Source organism: Megalobrama amblycephala, linkage group LG7 (genome assembly GCF_018812025.1).
Source record: "Megalobrama amblycephala isolate DHTTF-2021 linkage group LG7, ASM1881202v1, whole genome shotgun sequence".
Lineage (NCBI taxonomy): Eukaryota > Metazoa > Chordata > Actinopteri > Cypriniformes > Xenocyprididae > Megalobrama > Megalobrama amblycephala.
In genome coordinates, this window is record NC_063050.1 from 25,395,056 (window position 1) to 25,411,523 (window position 16,468).

General features: G+C 36.9%; 1 protein-coding gene across 3 annotated transcripts in view; it reads right to left on the reverse strand.

Annotated features, from left to right (window-relative positions):
• gpm6ab (glycoprotein M6Ab) overlaps nucleotides 1-16,468 on the reverse strand; it is a 63,605-nt gene that overhangs the window by 35,511 nt on the left and 11,626 nt on the right. The window contains exon 1 of one of the 3 annotated variants that reach the window (XM_048196709.1): nucleotides 3,463-3,964. The exons of 1 other annotated variant lie outside the window; for it this stretch is intronic. In XM_048196709.1, coding sequence (XP_048052666.1) covers nucleotides 3,463-3,499 — 37 coding nt within the window. In that variant the 5' untranslated portion in view covers nucleotides 3,500-3,964. Of the gene's footprint in view, nucleotides 1-3,462; nucleotides 3,969-16,468 lie in introns of those variants that run through there. One more of the 3 variants, XM_048196711.1, reaches the window with a different exon arrangement.

Consider the following 16,468-nt stretch of genomic DNA (forward strand, 5'->3'; position numbering starts at 1 on the left):
TTAGAGTCGAGAGCTCGGGAGGGGGCGGAGAGCACGTGATTTAAAGGGGCCGCAGCCTGAATCGGTGCATAGTTAATGATGCCCCAAAATAGGCAGTTAAAAAAAATTAATAAAAAAAAAAATCTATGAAGTATTTTGAGCTGAAACTTCACAGACACATTCAGGGGACACCTTAGACTTATATTACATCTTGTAAAAACTGGTTCTAGGGCACCTTTAAATGCACTTTGTGGACTTTTTACACCATTTGTCCTATTTCCATTTAGCAAAACTAATTTTTTTATTAACGACTACAAACCTACCCTTAGTGATTTATAGTGCATATACACTTTATGAGCACGTGTTCCCTGTGATCAAACCACGATCGCATGATCGCATACTGTTATATATTACAATGCTCTACCATTTGAGCTACACGAAACCTGAAATATGACGCAGATAAAAGGGAACAATGCATTAAAATGAAAGTGTCCTGTTGTCGATAGGGGCGCAAATTTAGCAAGCGCTCCTATGGGTCGTATTTCAGGGAAGTGACAAATGACCTATATGTGCGTATTGGTTGGAGAACATGAGGCATCAGAATCAAACAAAGTTTTCTGTTACAACACCATCCACGGAAACAACCGATTATGATTAGTCAGGTGGGTTTGATGTTTACTACGTTAGAATTTATTCGGCAAATGCGTTTCCATCTCCCATTAATCGCATTAACTCTTCTATATCAAGCAAGCGTAAAAACATTTTTGCGAATTAAGGGATTTTTATTCGAAATTTGGAAATTTTCACTCGTTTCTGATGCAATACTTCATTAAAACAGGGCGACGTAAACATAGCTGCATAATGTTTTAAGAGTATTTCCTCAGAATCTGTTGGCTGCTGTTTTGTCTGTATACAGGCACTAAAATACACAACCGAGATTATTGAAAGCAATGAACTATGGGCCATCTATGAGAAATAAAAAAATATTTTCCTCAGGAGAACAATAAATCTTTAAGAAAAGATAGTTGCATCTGTTCTCTCATTGAAAGTCTCTCAAAACTGCATTTAAAAGCCATATTTATATCATAACAAAGAGTTATTGGATGTCCAGTTCTGTGGGTAACTGACACTGCGACCTATTCACTAAGACTTTATGAAACATGATTTATCCAATCTGCTGCTTAACAACAATGGCTAAATAATGTTAGTTAGCATATGAATCCACAAATCAAAGCACAGAGAATTGATTTCACTTCTACATTAGAGTCTATGCAGTTAACGAGGGTGTTTGAATGATAGCTGCGGAGAAAGAACGGGGCAACCCAGTGTATTTAATTTCGCTATGCACTGTAGCATGTCCCAAGAGCAAGATCAATACAGTTTCTATCCAAAAACTGCCTGCAGGTCAAGCCGAGGCTTAATCTATGCACTCAAAGGAGTATAAATACTTTTTTGATTTATGATTTAAAGACATTTTGTATCCAATACAAATGATGCCATGGTTTTAATGATATGCTATACAGTGCTACAATTCTACATGAAAATCATATTGTGGCAATGGTTTAGTCTCAACAAACCATGCACACACATACTGTACAGATACAAAAACTCATAATTATATCCATTGGAAGTGCATGGCTTGAGACGGTAGCTTATCTTTCTGCTGATCCACTTATGGACACTAAAGATGAGAAATAATCCAGAGCACTCTGCCATCTGCTGAAGATGAATGATTTATCTATACTAACCCCCTACAACCAGCAAGTTTTCATGTGACGTGCCTGCTTTATGATCAAACAGTTCACATCAGCTTTGATATTTTGTCTAATCTTTATATCCACAGCCAGGTATATTCCTCCCAAATCCTTTGCATGTCCCTTCTCTCTTGCCACCCCAATAACTAATTCAGCACACTAATTATTAAATGATATCTTTATTCCCAGTGCGAACAAGACATTAAGAAGTAAGAGACCGTCAGCAATCAGGACTGGAAATTCATTCACAGAGAGGGAGAGAGAGAGAAAAAGAGTGATAAAGAGAGCTGGACTGGGTCTGAGAGAATCCCTCGGTGTCCGTCCCCATAGGCAGTCTTTAAACACTGTTATTGCGAAGTGGTTCCTCACATGAGTGAAGTGGAAATAATTGATTTTCACAGGAAACGCTGAAGGACTGCGCATCTGTTGAGCAGCTTCTGTAGGCTGTGTGTAAAGCATTTCATTGTGGGTGTTCACATTGACAGCCAAGACCAGCATCAGCAGAAACCAACGCACATTCTATTTAAAGTCTATTTGAATTGAATTCAAACACTCTCATATCAAGTCTTATGCAACCTTAATTCTTCAGACACATCAACAGCTGGTCATAATTTGTTTTATGAGATGAATTACAGGGCAGAGGTATGCAGTATGGGTTAAAAAGAGATAATTTTGCATGCTCAGTGCTGCCCTGATTTCTTTTCTCTCTTGCCCCAGCCTCTCTCTCTCTCTCTCTCTCTCTCTCTTTCAATCAGAAGTGGGTCAGTTATGGCAGGCAAGCAGTGTCGTTACTTAAAGAAGAGCTGCGGTTGCTCATAAGCACCATTTTGATGACACATATCCACTCATGCCATAGCAACTGGCCTTATTCTTTAAAATCCCCACAGTCCCACCTTATATTTGCCACCCATTGTTTTTCAGCATGTCCAACTACAGCAATAATAGAAAAATGAAAGCAAGAGAGTGGGCGAGAGTGGGTGAGTGGGAGAGATGTTGCAGGGGGGCATATTTAAGACTAAACAAACCATCTTCATCACAAAAATTTGACACCTCCTCTCACCTGTACATAAATTTAGTGTATTTTTTTATAAACCCAAATCAACATTCTTCCATTTGGCATGTTCTCATAACTCATTCTTAATACATGCAGCAACAGACGCCCTCGCCCACATGCCTCCCAACCCAGCCAAACACATCACAAAAGCTGCGGCTTTAAATCAGATGAGTGACATTCGTATAAAGTAAACAGTTTAAGAGACAAAGGCAGTGAACAGCCATACTAATCTAATCTGACCCGAGTACTGTTTTGTAATGGCTGCATTGTGGTGATAACCAGAGCAGCCCAGCCAATGGTGGAAAGAAAGAATGGGAAAAAGAAAAGGGAGCGGTGACAAAACCCTCATTATCCATTAAGACAAGCACAAAAACCATGACACAAATGAGCGCACTGACAATGCCCATTCCCATAGACTGACCAGTGCACTTGAAAACACACCAGCATCAATTAACAGAACCACTGATCTTTATCAACATCACTGCAAACTGTGCTGCAGCCTTTAAAAATAAATACAAGCACTGATTCTGAAAGCTGTAAAAAAAATATCGTAAAAGTAATCAGTGGCAGTAACCATCAATAGTCTTAACACGTATGCATTAACACAAAGACAAGCGCGCGTGATATAAATTGGGGAAAGGGGAATATGGAAGGGAAAGCAATTTAACACAATACCTTTCTGTGTCTGTCCCTCTTCCATGTTCTCTTCCATTGTGGTTCAAATCGCGATTATAGACGTGGATAAAATGTAACAATGCCTATAGCGGTAAAGTGGATGAGCGTCTGTGCGCGCTGTGGCGAGATTTGAGCGCGTGTGTGTGGAAGAGCGCGAGCGGGCGTGTGTGCGTGCGTGTGGTGGCTCGATAAGGGACTCGCTCAGCTCCTCTTCTCGACCGCAGATATCACTCAACACGATCTTCAGCTGTCTCTCTCAAACGCTGTCCATTGCAAAAGAAAACATACGGGTTTTCAAATCGGAATATTAATTTTCAAATCTTCTTTTCGCTGGCTTCAAAATAGAGACGCGTGGTTATCTTTTAGGATTATTGATTCTTATAAGAGATTTTAGACACTTTAAACATTGGTAATACAGGTGTTTTGAACAACTGAGCTCTGTTCTAGCGCTGATGTAAAATGCACCGCATTGAAAACAACTCCCCGCACTAACAGATGGATGGGTGTATCCTAGTAACCAGCAGGGGCCCCCTCCCTTCGTAATGAAGACTCCAACATACAGTACACACACACACACACACACACGCACACACACACGCACGCACGCACACACACACGTTTGTTTTGCTATCAAAGTGAGGACATTCCATAGGCCTAATGGGTTTTATACTGTACAAACTGTACATTCTGTCACCCTACACTACCCTTACCCCTAAACCTACCCATCACCGAAAACATTCTGCATTTTTACATTTTTAATAAATCATTGTTTGGTATGTTTAAATAAGAGAACTCATGAAATGTCCTCATATTTCATGTTTACGTCGTAATACCAGTGTAATAACCATGTCATTATACAAATTTGTGTCCTCATAAATTACAAAAACGTGCGCGCACACACACCTCACCATGTTCCCTCTATCATACTGTGGACAGAAGTTTGTGTTTATTGGACTTCATATCATGATACATTTAATCTCTCCTGCAAAGAAATTAGTATATTTGACTTAATGGGCTCAAACTAGGAAAGACTGCAGCTTTGCACCACAGGCCAGTGTTTTGTCTTTGTAACACAACATCAAGAAAGCTCATGCCTTCACTGATACTAAATCAGAAATGTGTTCTTTTTTATTATACTTAATATCATCACTGATAATGCCCATTGTTACAATTATGTTGTGTTACTGCATGAGACAACTTAATCTGCCATTTTTGTTTTTGTTTTTAAATAGGACCATTATTAGCAGCAGCATTAATCAGATACACAGCAAAATCTCCAGAGTTAAATCAACTCTGCTCAGAGTTCCTCTCTACATAGTGTTAAAATAACACCAAAGCAGAGTTAATGTTAATGAGATAATTAAGCAATTAATTAAGTGATGATTGTGCATTAGTGATGAACACCTGCTGTTAACAAGCAGAATCACTGAAGAAAAGAGAAACACAAGAACTACAACTGACTTCAGTCACAGTCTTATTAATTGCTTAATTATCTCATTAACTTTAACTCTGCTTCAGTGTTACTTTAACACTATTTAGAGAGGGACCATATATACTCTGAGCAGAGTTGATTTAACTCTGGGGATTTTACTGTGTATAACCACTAGGATCTTGACACAAATGGACAATGTTCTTTCATCTTTATCTCATCAAAAAAAAAAAAAAAAAAAAAAAAACATTAACAAAAACACTGCATTATCATTTACTCACCAACCCCAAGTGTGGAACAGATTATTACAAAATAATTACTTGATATATAAACTTTTTTGGTTACACTTTATTTTAAGGCATCTTTGTTACAGTGTAATTATATATTTTAAATACTTAGGGGTTTGGTTTATTTGCATGTTATGCATGATTTATAGTTATTAATATGATAACTACATGTAACAAATATGATACTATGGTAATGTGTAACAAGGACACTGTAAAATAAAGTGTTACCACTTTTTTTTAACTTTGCCTGCTGCTGAGTGTCATCCAAACATTTTACCAATTACCAATTGTCTGTTAAAAATAAACTGAATATGGCAATATTTTAATTACAAAACAAAATAATTATTTATTCATTCTAATTGTAATCCATTGACAGTTCTGTTATTATTACTAATCTTAATTTTGTTTATAGTAGCCTATTAACAACAACAACAAACATGTAAACCTTTCCAAGAACTCTTTATTAATTTTTCAGCTGGCTCTACATAATTAAGCAGGTTCGGATACTACAGTAGTGAAAGTGTAAAAAGTGTGCTGTCACCAAAGATCTGTAGATGTTAAACTGATGTCTCTTTTGCTTCCGTTAGTTCAGTGTGTGAAAGTGATAAGATTATTGATGAGGTGGTGACAGTGTCTGATAAAGTGATCTGATTCTCATCAAGTCTTGTAGGTATTAGACAGGTTAACTAGCATTCAATAACACTCCCTGTGTGTGTGTGTGTGTGTGTGTGTGTGTGTGTGTGTGTGTGTGTGTGTGTGTGTGTGCGTGCGTGCGTGCGTGCGTGCGTGTGTGTGTGTGTGCGTTTTTGTTAAACGCATTACCCCATGTCCCCATTTTTCAAAAGGCTTATAAATAATACAGAATTCGTTTTTTTGAGAAAGTGAAAATGTGCACAGTTTTCTGTGATGGGTAGGTTTAGGTGTAGGGTTGGTGTAGGGCGATAGAAAATACGGTTTGTACAGTATAAAAACCATTACACCTATGTCCCCACAATTCACAAACACAAACCTGTGTGTGTGTGTGTGTGTGTGTGTGTGTGTGTGTGTGTGTGTAGTGGTGTAGGTAACATGAACCTAACTGGCAAAAATATGATTGACTATGACAGTAGCAAATGCATGTTATTTTAATCACAATGATGAAAATGTAATTAAAATATTCATATGTACTGAATTACACAATACAGCAGACGAGTCATGACGTGTCATGACACAGCAGTGGGCTTTCGATGTGAAGGTTCCTGTCACCTCCAGCTGTTCTGATCAGTGTTAATGACACACACTTACAGCTTGAAAACTGAACAATTGTTGTCACAATACTGTCAACAGCTCTGAGAACCTAGCAACAAGAAGGAGCTCTAAGGTGGTAATAAAGCAACTGGGCCCACCCATAACGAAAGAATTGGGAATCTCAAGCAATGACACTAAATACTTAGATAATTAGATTATTAAATACTTTAATAATTAGATATACTTTTTTAATCTTTAAAGACTATAATGTTGCCTTCACCTTTACCACTTTAAGTCAGTAAAATGCATGCACATAGGATTTTAAATGGTTATTTTGTTACATAAATTGTAATTGTTATTACTCAAATAAGTACTGAGTACTATTAATTAACTACTTGTACTTACTATAGAGTTACAGTTAGGGTTAGTTACTTGTAATTATGCTTAATTTACTATTATTACTATAGTAAGCACATGTAGTAACGTGTGACTACGACACTGTAAAATAAAGTGTTACCACATTTTCTTTAAGTGGCATTGAATTTCCAACACATTTGATAGGACTCGCAGATGTTTATGTATGTTTCAGAGAGCACTTGTTGCAAAGTTATACTTAGACATAACTGTGTGCATTACTTCCCCCATAGTTCACTTAAGAACTGTTGTACAGTAATTCTACTTTACCTCACAACCAGCCATTTGCTTACTGATTGGCTGAAATGCTCACAAGGTATGAGTCATACATTTCAGCAGGGGTGACTAACCCTGATCCTGAGAGCTACCATCCTGCAGACTTCAGTTCCAACCCTGCTCCAACACACCTGTCTGTAATTATCAAGCAACCCTGAACACCTTGATAAGCTGGTTCAGGTGTGTTTGATTGGGGTTCTGAAATCTGCAGGATGGTAGCACTCTAGGAGCAGGGTTGGACACCTCTACATTACAGTCTCATAGCATTAAAAAATATTCCTGTGAGAATGTGCCTGGCTAATGCTTTAGATGTGGTAACTGTTTGAGAATTGTACTGAAAAAACATGATTTATTTCAAATAGGGTTATCCTTTTTAAAGAAATATATGCATTGTGAATGTAATATTTCTCTTTTAAAAACTAGAACAGTTTAAAGTAAACACATGATGTTATAAAAGAGTAAAAAAAAAGGCAAGTCATTAACATGAACTGTGGTACATGCTGCCAGCTGGCTTGAGTTATAAGGAGATTAGCTGAAATGCCTTGTTATCATAAAATTATTTCTCCAAACTGCAGTCAATGCTGAGAATCAAGTAGATATGCTGTGTGTCCTTCTCTAAAGTTAATTGGGCTTTCCTTCTCTGTCAAAGCTTAATAAAGTGATTCATTATCTTCAGTACACTGACCTGCAAAGAAAACAATTGTTTTAATCTCTGTTAAATTAAAATAAGGCCTAAGAAATCTGTAATGATTAGGTTTATATGATAAAAAAGGCATTCAACAGATGTCATGTATGTTGTTTTTGAGGTGTATTGATCACTGATAATTCATCACCACATCTGCAATTACAGCATTGATTACATTGTAAAGTAGAGATTGACTTTCTTCAGGAAGATCGCTTCTTATGTACTGCCATCACCGGCTGTCGGTCTAAATGTCACAGCATGCAATGAGATTGATGTAGATAGACCTTACAGTTATTATATTCTCTGGGATCCAATACATTACATGTGCATATATAAAGTGTCTTCCAAATGCATTCATACACTTTTACAATTTCTATATTTTGGAAAACAAATGTAGTTTATTTCTTTGCACATAAATATGTGCCCTAATATGTGCCTATGTTTTTATAATAGGCACATTTATTAAAAATAAAAAACCTTAAACTTCAAAACTGGAATAAGTATTCATACTCCTTATTCAGCAATTTTCAGGATTCATTTTGCAAAAAACTACAGCAGAAAGTTCTTCCCGGGTATATTTCAACTAGCTTTGAACATCTGAATTTGGACTCCTGCTGCTGAACAGCATCTCCACAGCATGAGGTGCACTGTCGGTATAGTTTGTTGTTGTTTAAATGCTCTCCCATCCCTGCAAAGGAACTCTTCATCTTTGACAGTAATTGGGTTCTTGGTCTCCTCAATGACCAAGACCTTGCTGATTTGAATCAATAAAAAAAGTGAACAGCCAAGTTGTGGAACAGACTTGGGGTTTTCAAAACTTCCAGTGTTTGACATTTAAGGCCAGTTTTACTCCTGGAAACTTTAATTTCATGCCTTTTATACAGACATGTCTTTCAATTTTTTTTTCTAACCAGATAAATAGGTGGCAAAAAAATCAAATATATGCATTGGAGCTCAAATTCTATGAAATGAACCAAATCAAAAGGGCTTTTCACACTGTGCTTAACCCCAGGTTATCGCTTTTAACCCCGGGTAAAGGAACGTTTCACACTTGTAATTTAGAAGTGGGGTTAGCACCGCTTTTTACCCGGGGTTATAAAACCCTGCTCCAGAGCAGTGTTAGCTCCACTTTTGTGGTGTTAACCCCGCACTGCAGTGCCAAACTTGTACAGTGTGTAACGATGCAGTGTTAGAATGTTACAGCTAGATGCTTAGCAACAGACAACCAATCGCATACTCATATTTGCCTGCTTTGCACAGTCACGGAAACACTGCGCATGAAGTATATGAATTTGAGGCTGTGCTCCGTGGCTAACGGCTAATGCTACACTGTTGGAGAGATTTATAAAGAATGAAGTTGTGTTTATGAATTATACAGACTGCAAGTGTTTAAAAATTTAAATAGCGACGGCTCTTGTCTCCGTGAATACAGTAAGAAACGATGGTAACTTTAACCACATTTAACAGTACATTAGCAACATGCTAAAAAAACATTTAGAAAGACAATTTACAAATATCACTAAAAATATCATGTTATCATGGATCATGTCAGTTATTATTGCTCCATCTGCCATTTTTCACTATTGTTCTTGTTTGCTTACCTAGTCTGATGATTCTGCTGTGCACATCCAGACGTTAATACTGGCTGCCCTTGTGTAATGCCTTTCATAATGTTGGGAACATGGGCTGGCATATGCAAATATTGGGGGCGTACACCCCGACTGTTATGTAACAGTCGGTGTTATGTTGAGATTCGCCTGTTCTTCGGAGGTCTTTTAAACAAATGAGATTTATATAAGAAGGAGGAAACAATGGAGTTTGAGACTCACTGTATGTCATTTCCATGTACTGAACTCTTGTTATTTAACTATGCCAAGATAAATTCAATTTTTCATTCGAGGGCACCTTTAAATATGCAACTTCGCTGGATAACGACTGCACAACAGCGAACAAATGGATATAAACTCATGCAAATGAATGGTAACAATTGTGACATTAAACAGTTGCTTTTTTTGTCACATTGTTTTAACCGCTTGAGGTACTAATGTTAGCGTCCTCTCAGCCTCGACGGCAAACATACTGCTGTTCTCCAATAATGCAGCATCTAGTCAACAAACTAATTACTTTATAATGATATGAAAACATGTACTGTAGTGTACACTGTATTACATACCGTTTTGTAGTATATGTTTTAAATCTGTTTTTGAAGTGTCCCGCTCTGTGCAGCGAGCAGCCTCACGTCACTTGTCAAAACAAACTCTACGAGGCATCAGTGATAGGTTTTATTTCACCTCTAGAGGCCGCTCTTGTACTGTACAATGACGGCGCACTCTTCTCAGCCACTCCAGCAATCGACGCAACCCGGAAACACTGCGCATGATATATGAACAGTAGATTCAGAGTTTGAGAGGAAAGTGTCAAATGCTGACAGAAAACGTGACAATTTGAGTGAAGAAGAGACCATTTTATTCTTACCTGAAATGTCTGAAATGTCCATTCAGTAGAAACTTGATAGTACAGTTGGCAATACAAGGATGATCAGTGCTAGAGCTTGTGTAAATAGGTTGTATGCTGCGTTTATCCAATCAATGATAGTGACACCGCAAATATGCGAATAGGAACATTAACTCTGGTTTTAGGAATTTACAATGTGAAACGTCAGTTTATAACTACTCAGATTTAAATGTCAATCCTGGGTAAATTATGACCAGTGTGAAACGTGAAGCAAGATAACCCAGGATTCCATTTATTCAGAGTTTGGAATGATCCAGGGTCAACTATTTCAAGTGTGAAAAGCCCTAAACTGAAACAAAACACCTTATGAATGCAAATATTACTATCTATTTATATTCGGTTACACTTTATTTTACAGTGGCGTAGTTACATTGTAATTACTTAAGTACTGAGTACTATTAATTAACTACATGTACTTACTATAGAGTTACAGTTAGGGGTAGGGTTTGGTTTGGGTTTAGTTGTAATTATGCATAATTTATTATTTACTACTTACTATATAAGTAGTAACGTGTGACTATGACACTGTAAAATAAAGTGTTAGCTTATATTCATCTATATATATATATATATATATATATATATATATATATATATATATATATATATATATATATATATACACACCTGAAAAATAACATATTAGTTAACAACAGGATATGCTGAATAATTAAATCAAATTAATCATACATATCAATATTTCATTATTGTGGAAGACGAGTATCAAAAGGACAAGTGGCTTCTGAAGTGTTTTTAATGGCATGTATATTCAAATTACAAATACTGCTCACTGTGTACATCAACAGTGATTTTCACACCTCTTCAACATAGCATCTGTATCTGTTACACCATCACAACAGAGTTGGTTGAAATAGATAAATGGATTTCACACCACATCGTCTAATTGCTCACTACACTAAGTGCAGAGTAAAAAGGATGAAATGTTAACCTGCATAGGGTCTTGCTAGCAGAGCCAGCATCCAATCAGAACACCTCGAGCAGTGAGGAAGTGACAGAATTGGGCCTGCGCATTTATCATAAAGAGCGGAGTACAGTCATTGTGTGATATCCAGTCCAAGATAAGAAGAAAGGGGACTAGGAATGCCTACTGCCTGGTCTTTTGTGAGACAACATTCTGCTAGTCATTGTTCAGTCAATCAATCAATTATTTTTTTAACACACGATTACTGATTAAGAGCTGTGCCAAATGGACTGAGTACCGGCTGAGAAAAATAGATTTACACCCTAGATGCAATGCACATATTTCTAAATGGTTTGTAATGCTTGAATGATTATAGATAAAAATGAATGAGATGACCTGCTTCCATAGTTTAGATTCTTCTGAAGTAGATGCTAACTAACTAAGTGATACTGTATATAGTTTGTGTCATGCTGTGTCTGCTACACCATCACAACAGAGTTAGTTGAAACAGATAAATAGATTTCACACCACATCTTTATCTGATTATCTGATAGCACAGAAGCGCACAACAATAGAGAATTCAAAAATAAACTTTCTTTATTAAATTTCAAAGATTTAATTAAATAGTCTTTATTAAATCACGATGGAACACTCGGAGAAAACAAGAAACACAACCACGGTAAATCAGACAATACAGGACAAAGATTTAGCGAGAACCAGTGGTGTATAAAGTACTCGAAAACCATACTTGAGTAAAAGTATAGATATCTTACTAGAAAATGACTTTAGTAGAAGTTAAAGTTAAAGTTTCTGCATTCTTCAAAACGTTTACTCTGAATGTTCTACGCCTTCCCTATTCTACTTACGGAACGAACACGGAGCCAGTTTAGTTTTTTTCCCGTAAGTAGAACAGGGAAGGTGTTAGAACATTCAGCGTAAGCGTTTTGAAGTATGCGGAAAATGACCGATCGTTTCACTAGAAAATACCCTTATTACTCGTCTGGTATCGTTTAAAGCCCTTGAAGCTGCACTGAAACTGCAATTTGGACCTTCAACCTGTTGGTATCCATTGAAATCCACTTTATGGAAAAAACATCTTGGATGACATGGGGGTGAGTAAATTATCAGGAAAAGTTTATTTAAAAGTGGACTAATGCTTTAAGTATTTAAAGTAAAAGTTATTTTTTTTCAAGTAAAAGTTTACATTTTGTTTCTTTGAATTAAAAAAATGGCTAAATGTTTATTGTAATTTTAAATATAAAAAAAACTAATATATTAATTATACATTGATTGTTCATGTTAATTCATAGTGCTTTAAAACTAAAGTAAGAGACAACTTTAAAATGTTAAAATGTAAATGCTGAAATTAAAAATTAACAATACTTTTATTAACCTTATTTAATGTTAAATGGACTCTTATTGTAAAGTGTTACCATTTCATATAAATCCAAACAGTCATGCTTAAAAATTGCCATCTTTACACACAAAGGCATAGCATAGGTCTATTTTATACTTTCACACATTATTTGGCTCTATTTTAGAAAAGTTGATGATTATCTAATCAAAATATGTGTTACTGTGCCGATAAAAAAAAATAACTGAAATCGAATACATCTCTGATTTATGTTATGTTTCTGTCGCTGCATGATGAGGATACAGTTTAAAGGTGCCATCGAATGTTTTTTTACAAGATGTAATACAAGTCTAAGGTGTCCCCTGAATGTGTCTGTGAAGTTTCAGCTCAAAATACCCCATAGATTGTTTTTAATAATTTTTTTAACTGCCTATTTTGGGGCATCATTAAATATGAGCCGCTTTATGCTGCGCGGCCCCTTTAAATCTCGTGCTCTCTGCCCACGGAGCTCGCGCTTGCCTTAAACAGTGCCTAAACAAAGTTCACACAGCTAATATAACCCTCAAAATGGTTCTTTACAAAGTGTTCGTCATGCATACTGCATGCATGCGTCGGATTATGTGAGTATTGTATAATGTTATATTGTTTACATTTGATTCTGAATGAATTTGAGGCTGTGCTCCGTGGCTAACGGCTAATGCTACACTGTTGGAGAGATTTAAAAAGAATGAAGTTTGTTTATGAATTATACAGACTGCAAGTGTTTAAAAATTAAAATAGCGACGGCTCTTGTCTCCGTGAATACAGTAAGAAACGATGGTAACTTTAACCACATTTAACAGTACATTAGCAACATGCTAACAAAACATTTAGAAAGACAATTTACAAATATCACTAAAAATATCATGTTATCATGGATCATGTCAGTTATTATTGCTCCATCTGCCATTTTTCACTATTGTTCTTGTTTGCTTACCTAGTCTGATGATTCTGCTGTGCACATCCAGACGTTAATACTGGCTGCCCTTGTGTAATGCCTTTCATAATGTTGGGAACATGGGCTGGCATATGCAAATATTGGGGGCGTACACCCCGACTGTTATGTAACAGTCGGTGTTATGTTGAGATTCGCCTGTTCTTCGGAGGTCTTTTAAACAAATGAGATTTATATAAGAAGGAGGAAACAATGGAGTTTGAGACTCACTGTATGTCATTTCCATGTACTGAACTCTTGTTATTTGACTATGCCAAGATAAATTCAATTTTTCATTCGAGGGCACCTTTAAATATGCAACTTCGCTGGATAACGAATGCACAACAGCGAACAAATGGATATAAACTCATGCAAATGAATGGTAACAATCGTGACATTAAACAGTTGCTTTTTTTGTCACATTGTTTTAACCGCTTGAGGTACTAATGTTAGCGTCCTCTCAGCCTCGATGGCAAACATACTGCTGTTCTCCAATAATGCAGCATCTAGTCAACAAACTAATTACTTTATAATGATATGAAAACATGTACTGTAGTGTACACTGTATTACATACCGTTTTGTAGTCTATGTTTTAAATCTGTTTTTGAAGTGTCCCGCTCTGTGCAGCGAGCAGCCTCACGTCACTTGTCAAAACAAACTCTACGAGGCATCAGTGATAGGTTTTATTTCACCTCTAGAGGCCGCTCTTGTACTGTACAATGACGGCGCACTCTTCTCAGCCACTCCAGCAATCGACGCAACCCGGAAAATGACCGCGGTTGTACAAGCACATGCTTGCTTGCAGTCTGTGTTCTTCCTACTTTACTTTGTAGTAAGTAACGAAAATGCTTTGGGAAAACGTATTGGAGTAAAAGTATACATTTTATTTTGGAAATGTAGTGGAGTAAAAGTTGACAGTTGACAAAACTCAAGTAAAGTACAGATTCTCCCAAAAAATACTTAAGTACTTGTTTCTCTTTGTTGGTGTGTAATGCCGTGTTCACACTGCACAATTTTCAAAGTCATCAGATCACTGTTCTTTTCACACTGCACGACATTCTGGGGTAACATTCAGTCGCTGCTGCATGTTTGCACATTGCACAATGGATCTGCAACAGGGGGTTACACATAGCATGACTTTACAATAGAAAGAATCACCGACAGCTCTGTCTGGTCCGCAAACTACAGTTCACAACCAAACACACGCGAGAAGTGATAAGCAAATAACTCAAGGTCACGTGAAGTTCTCGCGCAAGACTGGAATTGTTATTAAAAATGTTAGCCCGCAAGAAGCTTGATATCCAAATTATCTGTGTGCTAATTTGCAGCGAAAAGGAGAAAAAAATAATGATTATGCAAGAGGAAATGGTTCAGGAGATTGTATCTTGCTCTCTCACTGGCTGTAGGTCATTTCCGATGTCATTTTCAGTCAGAACACATTTCACACAGTAGGATTTTGAATTCGCAGACAGGCCCAGATATTTAACATGCCAAATATCTCACAGGCATCGGTGACACATCGTCAATTCTCTAAGATCGCGTCTTTGATAATTCATACCTCGTGATTTGTCACTTGCGTGAATGACACCGATTTGCCTCAGATTTCAGGCATTTCTCGACAATTTCGCAAAATCTGAAAATCAGGCCTAAAATCGTGCAATGTGAAAAGTTGTGCTTTCTGCTTAAACCTTGCTGGGCTGCAGCCTTTGAAATACCTTTCTACAGGTATTCACTTTGTTGCCTGTTTCACTTATACAGCACCAAATAAAATCACTGCTTTTGGTGCCTATTATTGACTAAATCTCAAATTTGTAATAAAATAATTATTTTTATATTATAAAATTGTGATTATTTTTCTATTTGGGGGTGAATATTATATTTTTTATTTACATCAAACTTGGGGGTAATCCATCTAATCCATCTACTGCTTTTTAATTTTTGTCTTCCTTTTATTTTAGACCCCTATTCCTCTCTACTATGACAGAGAGCATTAATGTATATGTCTCAAACCACAGAATCCAATTCATTAGTCTCACTACACACAGGACATGATAGACTGCAATTACTCTAATTTGGCAACACAAATCAAATTTGACCATACCTCAATCAATTAGTCCAGTGTGAATAATAATCTTTAATGACATTTTTCCTTTAAGATGGTGCCCAAAACTCATCCCCACTCTCTCTCCCTCTCTCCTGTGTTTTTCAACATTTCGTATGCCTGTGTTGCTAAAGCCAAGGATTCCCTTGATTCTTAAAATAGCACACAGAAAACAGGATTGAATACTCATTCATACCCCCAGAACCTTCAGTCTCACTCTATTAAATACCTTCACCACATCTCCAATTTCAGAGGTGCAAATGCCAATTGGCTTTACACAAATGGCAGTTCATTGAATTGTATGATGGGAGGAGTCATAAAAACTGCATGCGTGTCACGATGTTGATCCTGTTCCCAACACAAACGCCTAGAGGAGAGGACTAAATGGATTTTTAATGCTACAATAAATGTGTCGATCATTCAGGCTGACTGCCATCTATTGATTTTCCCCTGGATGAGCTCATAGTTACATCAGTAATTATTTAATGTTATGCCGAAGCTCTTTAGCGCACATACAGTAAAACTGTTTATCCAGTATTAAACTAGTTATCGTGTAAGTGATTCGCTGACTGAAACATACCTGATCATATCACAGATTCTGTGTTTGAATATGTGCTAAAGGCTAAATGTGACTCTAAAGATGGTTAATTCTCTTTAAATGTCTTAGAATTAAGGACAATGGCATCACTGATGTGCCTGTGGTGTCATAGTGTATAGTCACATGGACTGAAAGAAGCCCATTCTATTGATGACCTATTTCGACACACTATACACAAATCGCTTAAGCAGCACACTTGCTTTAACTGAGCTCTCCCGAGGACTG